At 36.8% G+C, this 16,395-nt stretch overlaps 1 protein-coding gene across 1 annotated transcript in view; it reads left to right on the forward strand.

The window, feature by feature from the left end:
- Positions 1 to 1,298: 1,298 nt before the first annotated feature.
- The window catches only part of LMBR1 (limb development membrane protein 1), a gene marked incomplete at its 3' end in the record, with an annotated part of 15,241 nt that continues 144 nt past the window's right edge, over positions 1,299 to 16,395 (forward strand). Inside the window, exons 1-10 of the mRNA XM_009703735.1 lie at positions 1,299 to 1,418; positions 1,900 to 2,026; positions 2,465 to 2,533; positions 4,869 to 4,933; positions 6,047 to 6,119; positions 12,188 to 12,268; positions 13,299 to 13,375; positions 13,633 to 13,710; positions 14,617 to 14,690; positions 14,926 to 15,016. Coding sequence (XP_009702037.1) covers positions 1,299 to 1,418; positions 1,900 to 2,026; positions 2,465 to 2,533; positions 4,869 to 4,933; positions 6,047 to 6,119; positions 12,188 to 12,268; positions 13,299 to 13,375; positions 13,633 to 13,710; positions 14,617 to 14,690; positions 14,926 to 15,016 — 855 coding nt within the window. The remainder of the gene's footprint in view (positions 1,419 to 1,899; positions 2,027 to 2,464; positions 2,534 to 4,868; positions 4,934 to 6,046; positions 6,120 to 12,187; positions 12,269 to 13,298; positions 13,376 to 13,632; positions 13,711 to 14,616; positions 14,691 to 14,925; positions 15,017 to 16,395) is intronic.

Genomic DNA, 16,395 nt, shown 5'->3' on the forward strand with positions numbered 1-16,395 from the left:
GCTGTGAAACTTGAAGTCAGAGAGGCTGAGATTTGTGCGTGTGTCTCATAGCAGGGAAGTAAGGAATCTACTTTCTGTGGCTAAAGCTTTCAGAAACCCAGAAGGTAGCTTTTACATTTTCTTCTGCCTAGGCAGAGGAAAGGAGTCTTCAATGTTTTTGGAAAGCTCGAAGCATATCTCTGTGCCTGCATCCTTGAATGTTTTGTGTTTTCTTCTAATTCTGTGTCTTTCTTCTGTTGTAAAGTGAAGGCTTTGTATCAGTGCTCATTACTTAGGCTGTAATCTCTTTGTTTCCTGGTAACTTACTGCTCAAGTTCAAAACTTAATATTAAACGTATGGCTGTTGATCTTCAAAGATACATATTTGGCTTAGATGCTCACCTTCAAAATAACTAATGGAAGACTGAAAACTAGTTTCTGAGCACTATGAAAGTAACATCTGAATAACTTAATGACCTCAAAGCCACTTTTATTATACACAAAATATATTCTAGGAGAAAATCAATATCCTGTCCATACTACCTTTAATATGAAATTTGGTATTTGAGATCCTTTATGGAGTTGGACTTAATCTGCCCACTTAAGCCTGAAGGGGAATTTTGTGAAGATCTCTTTTTGTCTGTTTTTTTCCTTTGTGCTACCTTAGCTGTTCTGCAGAGGACTGATGGCAGAGAGGAATTGGTGTGCTAGATGAGACCAATGCTCATGATTAGGATGCCAGAGGTCCTCGTTCATGGTTGGATGCAGTGGTTATGTAGGGAGCAGAATTTTCAGGGTAAATGTCATGTAAAGACTACCCTCTTGTGTTAAGCAGTGAGGGAGTAGGTGATAAATGCAGACAAAGTAAAACAAACTCTCTTTTTTTAACTATAAAGTAGACTTTTTGGTGGGATATGCTGAAGTTGGGGTGAGTCTACCTGAGAAACAAGAGATTGGGTTTGCTTGTGGAGATGTATACTGGCAAATGAAGAAAAATAAATGTAAAATTGTTATTTAACAGCAATCTGATGGTCCCTTAATGGCAAGGATATCTGAAGAAAGCGTCCCAATAGCTATATTGCTTGAAATTAATAAAATTAGTGTTAAAAACACCAGCTAAAAAATTATATAATTTTGTGTATTATTTGGTATATTTACATTTACAAATCTAACACTCAACTGTTACAGCATTGTAACATTTTTAGACCCAAGGGCAAATGCTGTGATATTCAACCTTGTAGACCTGTGATCTGTGTGTGTTGTAAGCCAGAAGTACGTGTTTTATTCAGCAGGGAGCATGCAAAGATGGGAGGTAACGGATGCGGCTGCAGCAGCAGCAGCGTGTGAGCAGTACTCCGAGCATACGCTTGAGGGCTCTGAAGACTGAGAGGAATGGTACAGAAGAAATTGCAGTTGAAGAATGTATTTTAACTAAATTGGTGCATTGTACCTGCGCAGGGTTTAATGCTTGCTGGGCCATTTGGCTATTTGCCATAATTGGCTTTCCATTCCCTTGATTGGAATCATAGATAAAAATTTGCTAATCCACTTTCTTTGCTGAAGGTATTAGAAAAGTAATCCATCTTTTAAAAATGCTTGAGCAAAATCATGTGGTATAAAGAATACTTTATGAAATAATGAGATTAATGAGAACTGTAAGGCATATGCAATTTAAAACATTTTTCTGTGGTTTTAAGGGGAAAAATGCAACTTGGGCACCATAAAGCCGTTAAGTACTTCCTTTTTTTATGCACTGCCTTTTAAATGTGCATTACATGTTCTGCTTTTATCTACATGATAAAATGTGAGTATATATTTAGGAAGAAGGAACTGCTATTTATTTGTATTTCTCTTATGTTTGAAAATGTCTTATTCAAAGTTTTTGTGTTCTTTCTTCCCTCCTCCCTATTCTGCCAACAGGGCATCAGAGCACGCATTTTGGAAACCCTTGTAATGCTTATTCTTCTTGCACTGCTCATCCTTGGAATCGTATGGGTAGCTTCAGCACTCATAGACAATGATGCTGCCAGTATGGAGTCTTTGTATGGTACGGAATTCGAAAAACCACCACACTAGTTTCGTTTTAATTATGGAAATGGATGTTTTCAATTAAATGTATTTCTAGTAAATGCTGTATGAGTATTGCACAGGTTGTGAAGAAGCTGTATTAATTCAGTCCATACCATTTTTCCTGTTAAATTCATTTTTCGCATGCTGAGAAGTTCCATGCTCATGTGGGCATGATGTATGTTAAAAACAGGTGACTTCAGTGGAATGGAAGTAAAAGCTGAAGATATTTTTCAAGCTGAAGTACTTGAGGATTTAGTTGCTTGCAGGATTATTAACTAAGTAATTCTTAATTTATTCTTGAAAATACAATTGTTCAATCCTGAACACTTAAGGAAAGAAGTTAATTCAGTTGTGTTTGTGACATAAGTAGCCTATCTGTAATAAGCTAAGGCTGTGCTCAATATTTTCTTTACAGACCTCTGGGAATTCTACCTCCCGTATTTATATTCCTGTATATCACTGATGGGATGCTTGTTACTTCTATGTAAGTATTTTCCTGATTCTTCCAAAAGAAGAATGATTTTATGTATATGTATTTTTTTAAGATTAAAGGAAGCTTTTTCATTGTGAAAGTTGAGTGTGAATTTATTATTTTTTTTCATTATTAAGTTTAAATTTAGATGTAAATTTGTTAGGTTTGGGTTCTGAAGTTTGAACAAGTGCTACCTTACATTTTCAGGTTTTGAAGAACTTCACACCTCATACAAAATAATTTCAACTTTTAACTTTTTAAAGCAGGTATTTGAAAAATAGGGACTCCATTCTGCAAAGAAAAGCACAATTTTTAAATATCTGCAGGAGGTCAGAGAGAAAGTTATTTTGAAACAGTTTGTCCTATGTTCAGTAAACTATCCTCCTTCCTTTTTTTTAATTGACAATCTTCCTATATAGACAGAAGTTGGAACACAGTGCAATTAGCTTTCATAATCACAAAACTGATATCTGGCCAGTCTGAAGGTCAGTTATACAGTTGCATGTAAAACAAATGCAGTGAAAAAACCCCAACCTTACGCCAGCTGGTCCTAGCCAGAGTTCAGTCATCCATGTTTAGGGGAATAAGGAAGATGATGGAAGGCTCCAAATCTCACTTATAATGTCAGTCCCTCCCCTGCCCTCCCGGAATAAGTTCTAGAAAATTGCTGAGAGGGAGACAGAGCATCTCCCTTTCTAGACTATCATGGTTTCACCTGTTCTCCAGGCTTTATAGGTCACTGAGGAGAAAGGGTGGGGAACGATAGTTTGAAATGTCCTTGACACTAAGCAGATCTGTCTATGAAAGGTGTTACTCCCAGAGACCTCGGTGAGTCTCCTTAGGTTCTCTGTACATGGGGATACTTAAATCCACTTTAAGGGGTGGGGGCAGGGCGGGGGGAGGGGAGTAAAAAGTGGTTCTCAATGTCCTGTGTAGGCTGTTCAAGAGTGTGATTCACAATAGTTGCTGAATGTTTTAATGGGGAAGTTGGCTTACAAACTTCGTGCATCTGTCTTGCAGTTTGCTTCAGCAGAGCTGAAAACACAGCGTGTATACAAGCAAATCACTGAAGTTATTTAAGGCCCTATAAGCTGTTGTATCTGTGTAGCTGAAAGGGCAGCATACAGCGGTGGGAAAGTGGTAGATGCTGGGGTAGAGCTTCATTAGATAGATCTTCAGCTGGTTCAATTGCTGAAGCAGTGTATGAGTAAGGCTTATTGCAGTGGCGATTTGGGGCATCAGTTCCTTTCTCTTTTCTCCTTTTCCTGCAGGCTTCCTCTGTGGTAAAGAAAGAGTAGCTTAAGTTAAGCCTTTTTGAATACACTTGTATTTTTCCTGTAATACATAGTCATAGTGAAACACTAGTTAATAAAAAGAAATATAATCCTGACTATAAAATCTTGTATCCTCTTTTTTTTTGGCAATACTGTTTTATTATAATGGAAATGATAAATGTATATCCTCATCCATGCTGTTACAAATTCATTCTCTCTCCTACACACTTCAGTATTTGAAGGCTGTTCTCCCTAAGCTGTTGATTTTCACTAATAATTTTCTATTATCATGGATTGAACCTTTCTCCCAGCAAATGTATATGCACCATACCTGGAAACCATCACAGGCTATGATCATAAAGGGACCATTGTTATTTCATAGAAAAGTAGCTTAAAATCTGGTAGCTGAGCCTACTATCACCTGAAGTTGCAGTATAACTTTCAAAGCAAAGCAGCTTCATGGTCTCTTGACCTTAGAGCTAGACTATGTTAATAGATTAAATGTGCCTGAGATGTTGGCCATAGCAGTGGAGAGCTAGTGTGATTCCATCCATGATATTGCAGTTTGCAGAAGGTGGCTGTGGACGTATTGCCTCATGGCAATGGTTCCTGGACTGCATAAACTCCAGAACTGCACCTGAGAATTGTTTGGGAAAGTGCTAACTGGCGCAGGGCAAATTGTGCCAGGATAGATTGTTCTAGCAATTTACTAGTGTAGGCAATCAAGTCTTAATGCCCAGGAATGTATTCTGGCACTGCTGAATTTACTAGTGTAGTCATAGCCTCTGATGCCACATGCTTTCAATAAATATTTACTTGAGCAATTTTATCTCATTATATGGTGTTCCTTGTTGATAAATTCATAGTTATGCTCTTGGAGGGTAGAGATGCATGCCTTGTTCAAAATTCACATGATAGCAATGTGTTTTAAAATTCACATTGGGGTTTAAAGCTCTTGCAGTTCTCTTCAAAACCATGCTTGGTTATATGTGGAATAGCACATTGAACATCCAAATAAAAATTGGTCTTTGACTTACAAATCACTGTTTTGCATAATCTTTCTTCCTCTGCAGTATGCACACCAGTGGGACTTTCACGGATGTTTACAGTAATGGGTCAGTTACTGGTGAAGCCAACAGTAAGTGTTACACAAGTCTGTCCTCAGGTGCTATCTGTTAGAAGGTAAAATGGGATTAGGGTACTTTCTTTTAGAATGCTTGCACTTCTACATAATTCTCTCTTCAGTTTCTACAGTCAATATTTGTGTACTTGTTTAACATTTTTCATATAGCACAAAAGCCTGGGGTTTTTCTACAGAAATTTTTTTTTAATAGTATAGACTTCCTCTGATTTTTCAATTTAGGTAACTGCTACTAGTATTAATATGTATTGCCTACTGTGTCTGTTTTGCAAATTCCTGAGAAGCGTGGGCTTGTTCAAGTTCAGGAGCAAAGGGTACAAGACCAAACTAAGTCTGAATAACAAGAAGGGTACCTGGGGTTACTCTTAGATGGGTGAAATGTAGGTAGTTGGCATCTCTAAGAACTTATACATAGATAATCTGCTGTTCTTGTACTGAATACTGTGAGGGAAGGGAGCAGTTTGTACCATGTACAAGTGCTCTAGTGACTTTGCTGGCACGTTTCCTAGTTTGTATTTACCAAAATTTGGATGCACTTAGGTCTTGCATTCCTTTTCATCAGTCAGTTCAACCCTGAAGTTACAAAGAAAATATATACTTTTTTGCTCTCTGTGAGCTTTAAAGTCAAAGCACGTGATAGTAAGGTAGGCAGACTTCATTTATTTGTTTTTTAGCTTCCAATAGCAATTTATATTTGCTTGAAATACTGGCTTATGTGAAAAGTCACTTTTTAATATACTTTTTCAAAATCTGCACTTATTTTTGTTTAAATCAAATTGAGTGTGAAGGTTGATAGGTTGATAAGATTTGAATATAGGTGAGATGTACTGTCCCTTCCCCCGTTCCCTCAGTCTCTTTAGATTGAAACTGAACATAAGAACTTTAACCTGAAATGAAAACTTAACAGGAAGTTTGCTTACAGTAAAGAGATAGATCTGTAACAGAATGGAATAATTTTTTGTGGAGTTCTTACTTGTATCAGTATTGTCAAGTTGTAGACTATATATTTAAAATATAGGTTACTAGAACAAAATAAACCTGACTACATTAGTGCGGTCAGAAAAGCAAGTGACTCTGATACTCAGTTCATGTTTCTGTTTCCAAACACAGATCCTTGAAGACCTAGACGAGCAGATGTATATCATCACTTTAGAGGAAGAAGCAATTCAGAGGAGACTTAATGGTATGCTTGTTCTTATACTGCTTCAAATACAGTGTTTAGAGGAGAGTGGTTTTGGTCAGGAGTATTGATGTCACTGTTACATAGCCTTTTCTCTCAATAGAAAATTTCAACATCTTAGTATGTAATGAGCATTACAGGCTTACATTTCGTTGCTCACTGTGTTGTTCAAGATTGGCTCTTGCGTGTGTCTGGTTTGCTTTGGCTTTGTTCTTAAAATGTTCATCAGCTGTAATATGCGAGTATTCTGAGACTGAGAAAGCAAATTGAGTAGTTGACCAGACCCACCACCCTTACTGCAAAATAGTTTGGATTGGTAAGCGACTGTATTTTAGCCTTGTCTGAAGAATAATGAACTTAGATTAGCAAGAGGCTCAATTTCCTCCATTACAAGTTTTGGGTTTTATTTGAAGGATTTTTTTCTGTTTCAATTCATTATTATTTAGAATCTTAGGGAATAATGAAACACCAGAGCAGTCCCCTATATTCTGGGAGCTCTTTGGTGAATTTAATAATTTTAATAATTCTGTTAATGAGTAATTAAAATGAATAATTATACAAATGTTTTGGACTTCTTGTATTACAATTTTGCACTTCTTGATAAGGTGTTTCTGTTTTGAAGTATTTCAGAAACAGTATGAAGCTTTGGCCTCTAAGAGAAAGAGTATTGCTGCATGGTGGGCACCAATTATGGAAAATGTATTGATTCTATAAACCTGGAAATCGTATTGCACAAATTCTCTTCTGAATTATTTAACTGCGTGGATAAGCCATCCATCCACAATTTATACAATTGCTTCAGGTTGGAAAGCCAAAGAATATTCATGACGCATCCATTGTTGTGTTGTCTTATGACTTATTTTAGCCTTAATTTTCTAAACTTCCTGCCTTTCTCTCTTACTTCTCAGTCTTCTCTCGTATATCTCAATCTTTTCTTCTTTCAAGTCTCAGTAAGTCTCCTTTTGAAGTTGCTTGGTCAGGGAAAAGTACTTTGGATAACAGTAGATCATGGCGGTCATCTTTATTCCAGCATTTAAAATTTGTGGAGGAGTAGTGACTTCTTTGTGCTAAAGTCAGCCATGGTTTCAATTTAAAAGTAATGTTCACCTTTGCTGTTTTGGAAGCTTAGGTTTTTATACTGACATATATATATCTCTATATACTGTATATAGATATGAATTCACATACAGACACGCAGAAAGGTGCATGCAGTGAATGTCTTTGAAGCTGTGATGGGGTAATTATAATTGTTCTGTGTGTTTGATGTTAGCTAGCAACTGTAAAATGTTTGTCACTGAATATTTTATGTTGTCATGGTGATTGTGCTTAGGTACAGGAAAAGTGATACAGAAAAATGACCCAATAGTTATTCAAGTATCTATTAGAAGTAGTGCAAAGTGGTTTCCACTATTCAGGTGGAGAATGTGATTATTTAGGTGATGAATGTGTCTTGTTTTTCTGCGTAGAAGTCTATGCAAGAGTTATATATGTTGCAATTTAGTAATATCGCTCGTGAGGCAAACCTAGTTTGTTTGTAGGCATGTACTAATGGGGTCTGAGTTTAGAAGGTGTGCAGGTGGCTTCCCTAACCACTGGCTGAAAGACTGGATTCTCTTTCAGCGAATGGGTTAGTAATCAACGTGAAGCAAAAGTGCAACCCACCTATGCTCCACAGAGCTCTCACCAGCCTGCTCTTGAGAGGTGAAAGACATGGGGCTTAAATGTCCTTTGACAGGAGAGGGAACTGAATTCTTCTGTTTCACATGCTGAGGGACACCGCCATCTGAAGGAAAACCTATAGTTTGGTGTACAGAGAAAATTAGTGGACTTAAGCTGAAAAGTAAATAAAAATCTAAACTTGGATATAGCATGTAGGTGGGGGGCAATATCTTACATGCACAAGAATATACTCTGCAAGATTTTTGTGAGTAATTATTTAAGTAATTTTAAGTGTGGTTCTTATTTATGTGGCAAGCATGGAAAGCTGCATCTTCTCTGCCAGGAGTCTTTCTAATACGTACAAATTATGCCAGAAAAATAGATACCATTTTTGCCAGAACTATGAAGACTTATGTTTATCATGTTTATTGCATTTTTTAAAAATGTGTACAAATGGAAGTGTGGTGCTAATTACAGCAGTAAATGTAGTACTGTGATGTTAGAGGCCATAAGCTGTGGCTTAAAATACTTACACAGTCTGTGTGTGTGTTGGTGTATTGGAGCAGATATACTAGGCTACACGCTTCCTGTGCCATGGCTGTTGCAACTCTTCCACAGTTGTGGTAGTGGAAATATATGTACTTAAGTAACCCTGCTGCACAGTTTTGCAGTAAAGTGTTCTGAAATATATACTCCGTCTATATGTGTAACCAAAGAATTTTTGTTAAAACTGAAGAGGACCAGAGCACAGGCTTAAGTGATACTTGATAATTGTCAATGCTGATTTTTTTTTTTTAAAGTTTTTATTTCCTTGGTAGAATAATTGCTATCACACTCCTACCACTGCTTTGCCCTGTCCTAATTAATCTTTCCTCAGACAATGCCTGAACATAGGAAGGGGATAACATGAATCACTGTTCCCACTGAATAGGCTGGGTAAAGCCTCTCTTTTCAGAGGAGGAAGAAAGTTCATCTGCATGAGCTGGTGTCGTTCTTGATTTATGTAGATGTAACTACTGTGGCAGTGATGCAATTGATAGAGTATTCTGTAAAGCTCTTCATATTTTAAAATAAATCTGACTGTGAAACTGCATATCTTCTTTGCGGAAACTAATTTTCTTCCTTCTCAGATGTCTACAGTGTATAACTGAAAATCGGAGGAGGAGGGAGGGGAAAGTTTGATCATGTTATCTACCCTAGTATTTTTATCTATTGAAGAGATACTGGGCTTTGGGAAAATGTTTGTTTCCAGTGTATTATATTTCAGTACCCACATCACTCCTACAGTCGAAGAATAAAGCTGGGACTTTTTTATATTAAAAGAAAAAAGTTGCCTTCAGCTATTAGTTTTCCTGAATCCAAAGAGATGGGTGGGGTAGGATCAAAAATACTTGCTTGATCAAAGTTATTGGCTCTGAAGGTATCCTTACCTATGTAAGGAAGATGAAAGGTGTTGTTTTTATTGCACGCTAGTAACAGTGTAATTTTGAACTAATTGGTGTTGAACTGCCAATCACCTAGGGGGAATGCAAATAGATACTCTTACAATTTCCTTTGAGGTACTGAAATCTTATGTCGGGGCTCGAAGAAAAACAGAATAATACCGTTAAATTGACCTTAAATGAGCTGCTTTGTGGCTTTCTTGGAGAATCCCTTCTAACTTTTCCTTGCTAGTCCAAACAAGTCTCGTCTACCAATTTGATTTATTGGCTAGACAGCGCTGACATTGAACTTTGTGCGTGTTTGAAATAAAGCTAATGTTATAGAGCTTTTAAGAATTTAGCTGCATCCTTTTCAAATACTTTTTTGACTGATCTGAAACTTTGCCTTCCACTCTCATAAAATACCCTTTTGTATAGCAACCTGTTGTTTGCTGCTATTTTTAAGGAGGAACTACAACAGCACTTAAATATGATTCAGAATTTCTACTGAAGTGTTTCTTGGGCACCTAATGTGATCACGCTGACTTTGTTGGAAAGACTTCCATGAATATCAGTGTTTTGAGCTCTGGATTTTTATATTGAGGCGGGGGAAACAACATATATCTGGAATAAAGATTTTCCTCAGAGACTCCTAAATCAATTATGGAGAAGAAAATGTCAGATGCTAACTTGAGTTTGCTCTCTTTTTTTTCAACTGCTTCCATTAAAGTTTGTGAGACTTTTTTCCACTGAGCTCTGTAGCTATCCTTTTTCTCAACTCACAGTAATTAGTCATTCCATAAAACAGATGTTTTAGACTTTTTCCAGAGGGAATACATCAGCACAAAGCTTGTTTTTATAATGATAATTAGATTTGGTTTTTTACCCCCCCCAACTTTTTCTGAAAACCCACATACTATGATTAGTTATTTAAAAAGCATTGAGAAATTAAACTGACATTCACTTGAAGTACCTGCAATATGAGTAGAAGTTGTTACAAAACAGCATTTGTAGGTTTTACTGGTTAGTCCTGGGATTTGAGATATTTATGTATTTGAACACCTGTAAATACTATCATATACACATTATGTCACTGATATCAAAGATAGAAGTTTAGGCATAGCACAGAGGTTATGTGTTATACACAAAAATATGTGTGAAAGTGGCATGCAATTAAACATTTAAAAATTAATTTTTTTGGAACAGTTGGATACCTCATTGGTAATTTGACTGCACTGAGCAAATCAGTATTAATACTCTGAAATAAAAAAAGTTTTTTAAAAAAAAAAAGTCCAAGAAATACTCTTGTATGTCTTGGTTTTCAGATAGGACCTCACTGTGCTGGAATAAGGAGAATATTGAGGCTGGATGGGATGAGAAATTTACCTTCTTATCTTGTACTGAGATTGCTGGATGGATGAGCAGACAACAGGAAATCAGGAAATAATGAGACTGGACTGTAGTGTTAGTGTGCCAGCAACCTAAGTCCTATTTAGTTTTTGTAGGCAAATGATCAAGAGATGAGATAAAAGCCTGGACAAGACTATTGATCTCATAGAAATTTATTAGAGAATGTTTTTTAAAAAGTATCTGGAGCATGGTGCTATTACATGTTAGCCTGCAATCAAAGGTGAGGCCAAGGGTAGGGAATGACCAACAGATGAAGGGTGTCAATGTAAATGGAGGAAGAAGATAACAGAGAGCACTTAGGGTTTGTTAAGACCTTGAACTGTCACTGCCACAGTGTTTTTGCAGTGTGAGATTGGCCTGGAATAGGTGGAGGAAAATATGAACCCTCTTAACTTATTTTTAGGTGAGATTTTTTGGGAATAAAGAATGAAAGTGGAGAAGATGAGTGGAGTGTTTCTAACTTACCTGTGGAAGAATATTTCCAGTTTGTCATTGCAAAGAGTGAAAAAGCTAAAGTGAAGTAATGAGATCAGAACTGAAACAGCAGATCTCTAATTGGCATGTCAGAGCTGTATTATTGCTTGAATGCTGTGCAGTGTTTGTAGGGGAACTGGAATCAGGGAGAGAAACCATGGTGTGCTTGCACTGGAAAAGATGTATGGTTGAAGAGGAAAAGGATGGAGAGGGAGAATGGGCTGGGTTTCCTAGAGCCTGTGTAGGGATAGGAGGAAGAGTTACTGAGCATCTTTGAGGCAGAATGTTAGCAAAGGAGAGAGGAATTAACATTATGGTTGTCACTTTTCACCTGATGGAGAGAAGAGAGTTTGAGGAGTTTCACAACAGTGACATGCATATGCTGTAAACTGTAAAAAGGAAAGTGAAAGAATATGGTGTCATGGGTGGTTGAGGAAGATCTGATTGTGGTTGTCAGAGGGAGCTCTGCGGCACAGAGAGACTGACCGAATCGGGCAAAGTGCTATGAGCAGAAGCTAGGTTGACGAGCAGGTCAGCAGTATGGAAACTGAGTTTGCTGAGTAAAAAGGACTGGGGAAAGGGAGGGAGGGGCAGAAGCTGAAACTGGAGATCTAGCCACCAGCTTCCTTAGTTTGGAGGCAAAGGTCCACTTTTTCTTTAAGCTGCTAAATAATAATGCCCTTGAAGGGCATCCAGAGATTCTTTACATCATTGATATACAAATCATACAGAGATACAAGAATGAGGCATTTGAGACCTCCTGTGTTGGGCTCCCGCACCATAACTGGTTTTTGGACCTGTGCAACATTTCAGCAGTAGCTGTTGTCTTAATTCTTGCAGCATCTGGTCAATAGAATAGGCAGGGATCAGAGAAGGTCACACTGTGAAACCTCTGATGTGTTGAACTCTGCTGGTTAGACAGAATTCGAGGGTTCTTGACTAAGCCTCTTGTTTTTTGAAAAGCCGTTGAAGAGTTTCAAAGAAACATCTGCAGTTTAAAGCGAGAATTGTTAATGGAATGCTTCCTAAATCTGAATTGTCACAGTGTGTCGTACAGTACCATGGTTAGTCTTATCCAAAAGAAAATACTGTCTTCTGTTTTGAAAGGTGTATCTTCCACGGTGGAATACCAGACAGTAGAGTTGGAACGGGAGCTTGAAAAAGTGAAAAGCAAGAAAATGAATCTAGGTAATAAACTTTTTTCTACTGTTTCATGTGGATTACAGTTTAATATATGCCCTTAAGATGCTGTGCTTAGCTTGTAGCAGTCACTTGGTTGATTCCACTTTGTTCTTAACCAAACTTGTGTGTTTGCAGTCCTTTCAAATTGTCATAGTTTCTACAAATACATTACATGGAACCATTGCACCCCTGTAACAAACAAATTTAAGTAGGGAGTCTGATTTGGATCTTATTTTTAACATAATTTTAGAGAAATTGGAACATTCAACTTCCTTGCTTGGAGCTCAATAGCATGGTCTTTTAATACATAGTGATATGCTTATGATTATTTGGGGTAATGTAAAACATTATTTTCCTCTCTGGTTTTGAATTATTGATGTAAAAATCAAATTGTGTTTAAGAACAGTAAAATAATTTTTAGCAGGTTTATGTCTTTTAAAACTGAAAAGTGATGCTTCTGGTAGTGGCAGCCACTCTACAGGAATCTCCTTATTTATTCAAAGCCTTGCAGGATTTTGCATTGATTTATCAAAACTAAGACTGTGGTAAGAAAAAGCTGGGTTTTCTTTTTAGACATACCAGCGATGTCCAGTGAGTTAGTCTTGTCTTTCTTGCCTTATAAGAGGAAAATACTCTTTAAATATTTAAAATTCTGTTCTGTCCCTTTACATCATACTAAAATGTACATGTATACAGCATATTTTTAAATTTTTTAAACTTTAAATATTTTAAACTTTGCAAAACTGCTGTATGCCATGGAAAAAAAACACGTTATGGTGAAACATGCCTGTAAACAAGAAAAAATCTGCTTCTCTGTCTCCCCAGCCTTTCTCTAAAGAGTCTTCATAGTTTTGGCATTGCTTTGTACAGCTCTTCAGAGTGGATATTTTTATGAACTAGTTGGTGGCGGTTCAAAGTAAGATTACTTTTGTCGCCTATATTTGTAATGAGAGCTTAGAGATAAGTGAATGGCTTTTATTTGTTTTATTCTAAGGTCATCTATGGTATTAAGCTTCTGTTTTTCTCTTCTGAACAGAACGGCGTAAAAAAGCTTCTGTTTGGGAAAGGAATTTGGTCTATCCAGCTGTTATGATACTGCTACTGATTGAGACAGTAAGAATTTTTGCCTTCTCCTCACCCCCCCGCCCCACCCACCGCCACCCAACCCCCCCCCCGCCCCCAAAAGCATGAAGAATTCTTTGGGGGAATAGTTTTAAAATTTGAGTGATGTCTGTTTAGGCAACAAACCTGATACTCTTCTTGAGCATTTTAAAAAAACTTAACATCATGAAATCTGGTGGGGATAAATGTATACATTCTAAAAATGTGGAATACTTTTAAATAACAAGACTGTTTCTACTTCTTTATAGTCCATCTCAGTCCTCTTAGTTGCTCTCAACATTCTTTACCTGTTGGTTGATGAGACTGCAATGCCAAAGGGATCAGGGGTAAAGTAAACTTCTCTTACGGTTTTTATAACTTTAGTAGAGCTGCGGAGCCCTTACCAAAGTGCAAGTGAGAACTACTGCTTTAATAGCATTCAAACTAGTGAGCCTCAGCCTTGACTTTGCTTCTCTTGTTTGGTCCTGTGCATGCATAAACACTTATTATGTCTCATACTACAGTGAGTTCTTAATAAAACTCGTTCAGAATCTTTATGAAGATACAGTGATTCAGAAAAGTAAATCAGTAATCTGGAGTTTTCATTTTACTTACTTATGTCTCCTACTTTTATATGGACTAGAAATCTTCCATTTAAAAAACTATGTTAAAAACCAATATGAAAAGCCTGTCTTGGATTGTGTTCCTCTTAGAAAACATACATTTTTTTCCTCCATTATTATAAAAATACTTCAAGAAAGTAAAGAACAGCACATTGAGTAGTAGTGTCTTTAATCATAAGAGTTTTTTTATTCACTTGGTGATGTTTTCCCCTGCGTATAGCTGTGTATGAGCTTGCAGAGCTATAAAAGGTGTTTAGTGGTGATGGACACTCTTCCGGTGGTATTGTGAACAACTAAAAGTGTCTTCTTTTGAGACATGTTATTTTAGTTCCCAAAGTAATGGAGCATGTATAAAATACAGCATGATGGGTAGATGCAGTGTGCATAAAATGTGAATCATTATAACTTCTGTCTTAGGAATACATTTCACTCAAATTTGAAAACTAGCTGATGCAATTGCACAGGATGGGAGACTTGCAGGTTAGAACATCAGACTGCCCCTTAAATACTGAATTGAGAAAAGGCAGTATTTCATGTATGGTGTCAAGTTTTTTGGTCCTGGTAGAAGTTAACTTTATGAACAGTTGCATGTATCTTATTAAATTATGCAAAGTATTTTTCTCCTTGTAGGGGCCTGGAATAGGAAATGCTTCCCTATCCACCTTTGGTTTTGTGGGAGCAGCACTTGAAATCATTTTGATTTTGTATCCTTTCTTTAAGAATTCTGTCTGTTAACAAGTATTCTGTCTGGTTTTCTGGGACACTGGTAATTTACTAAGACATTTGCCTAGAAAGAAGAAAGAGATAGGTCAGTCGTTCTCAAGCTCTTGAAGTGTTTTTGTTTTTTTTTTCTTTGGTTCTTAAGACTTTTAGGAGACTGCTGAGAACTTGAGTGAAACTTGCATTCCTTGGTGGTTCCTTTTTCCTTGATTCTCACAGCTATCTTATGGTGTCCTCTGTCGTCGGCTTCTACAGTCTTCGTTTTTTCGAAAATTTCACTCCCAGGAAGGATGACACAACTATGACAAAGGTAAGGTGAAATCTGTGATGGTGATGGCCCCCTCCTCTCTTTCTTGCCACCCAAGACAAACTGACTCTTTTAGTTAGTAATTGCCCTGAATGGCTCATTTGCAGTGATCAGTATTTGTTTGTAAGCTGCATAAACACAAACTGGAAGATTTTCAAAATGCTGAATGAGTGGGAAAAAGGATGTGCTCTGTTTAGTTTGGATGGCATCCATTCACTTGTAAAAAGCTGGGAATAGCAGAGCTTGTTAACCAGCTATAGAAAAGCTAGTGAAAGAACTTTTTTCAAAGGAAACGTATTGCTAATGAGTAACTTTGATTGTGCTAACTGTACTTCAGGGAGCTTGTTTAAAATGCTCAAGAACAGCAACTTGGTTGCTGGAAGTAATACAGAGAGAGTAATTCAAATTTGAATAATTAAACTAAGACTGAGGAGGTCTATTCAGCAACATTTTGCTGTCTGAGGCTAATTTGACTTTCTACAATTTAGCACTGGCTTCAGAATAACAAATGCTGTTACCTAATGTGGAGGAATATGCTTAAGTTTTTGGCAAAATATTCCCACAGCTGACAAGGGGAGGTGATCAGTAACCAAGGAACAGATGTTGAATTTAATTATCTTTTCAGTGTGCTTAATATTTTTTTTTTTAAGGTAATGGATAAAGAAATTTTTACCATAAATTGTTGGAAGTGAGAAAGTAGGTAAACACACAGAATGGTTATAGTAGATAAGTAGTAGGGAGCTGGAATTTTCTTAATGTTTTCTGTTGATTGTTTACAGTAGACCAGGAATAGTGTTAGAAATAATGCACAAATATCTTTCAAGAAGCTTTCTGTTTTTCTCTTTTGGATTCTGATAAAATTAGAGCTGAAGAAAGTGATCCCTTGTGAGAGAAAGTTTTTTGATTATTCTTTACAAAGGCTTCACAAAAACTAGAGTAAAATCTAACAGCTGTGAAATTTTTTGTGCTGTTTAAAGTAGTCAACAGACATTCAATTGAAAGGACACTCTTTGTTGTAATTTATTAAATAATGCTAATCCTGCGAGCAGTTACATACAAAGCTTAAGCTGATGTATCGGTCGTCTATTCTAAGCCCGTGGAATGCTTCTTTTATGAAAAGTTTGCAGGAATTAAGTAAACAGTTGACACTTTGCAACATGGTAGTTTTGAATTAGTTTTAATCTAAGCATATATAACGCTTTGATTAAAAGCAAATTATTACATATTTGATTTATTTTTTTTAAATTTGTCTCTTGGATCATCTTCATCTTGTGTAACACCATATGGAGAAGTGTGACAGAAGTAAGCAAGGCTAACAGTACATTATTGTAAATTGCTTTAGGTTCAATTTGAAGAATGCGACTTTCAGGAATTCTTTTTCA

This window comes from Cariama cristata, unplaced genomic scaffold (assembly GCF_000690535.1).
Source record: "Cariama cristata isolate BGI_N322 unplaced genomic scaffold, ASM69053v1 scaffold43187, whole genome shotgun sequence".
NCBI classification, from domain to species: domain Eukaryota; kingdom Metazoa; phylum Chordata; class Aves; order Cariamiformes; family Cariamidae; genus Cariama; species Cariama cristata.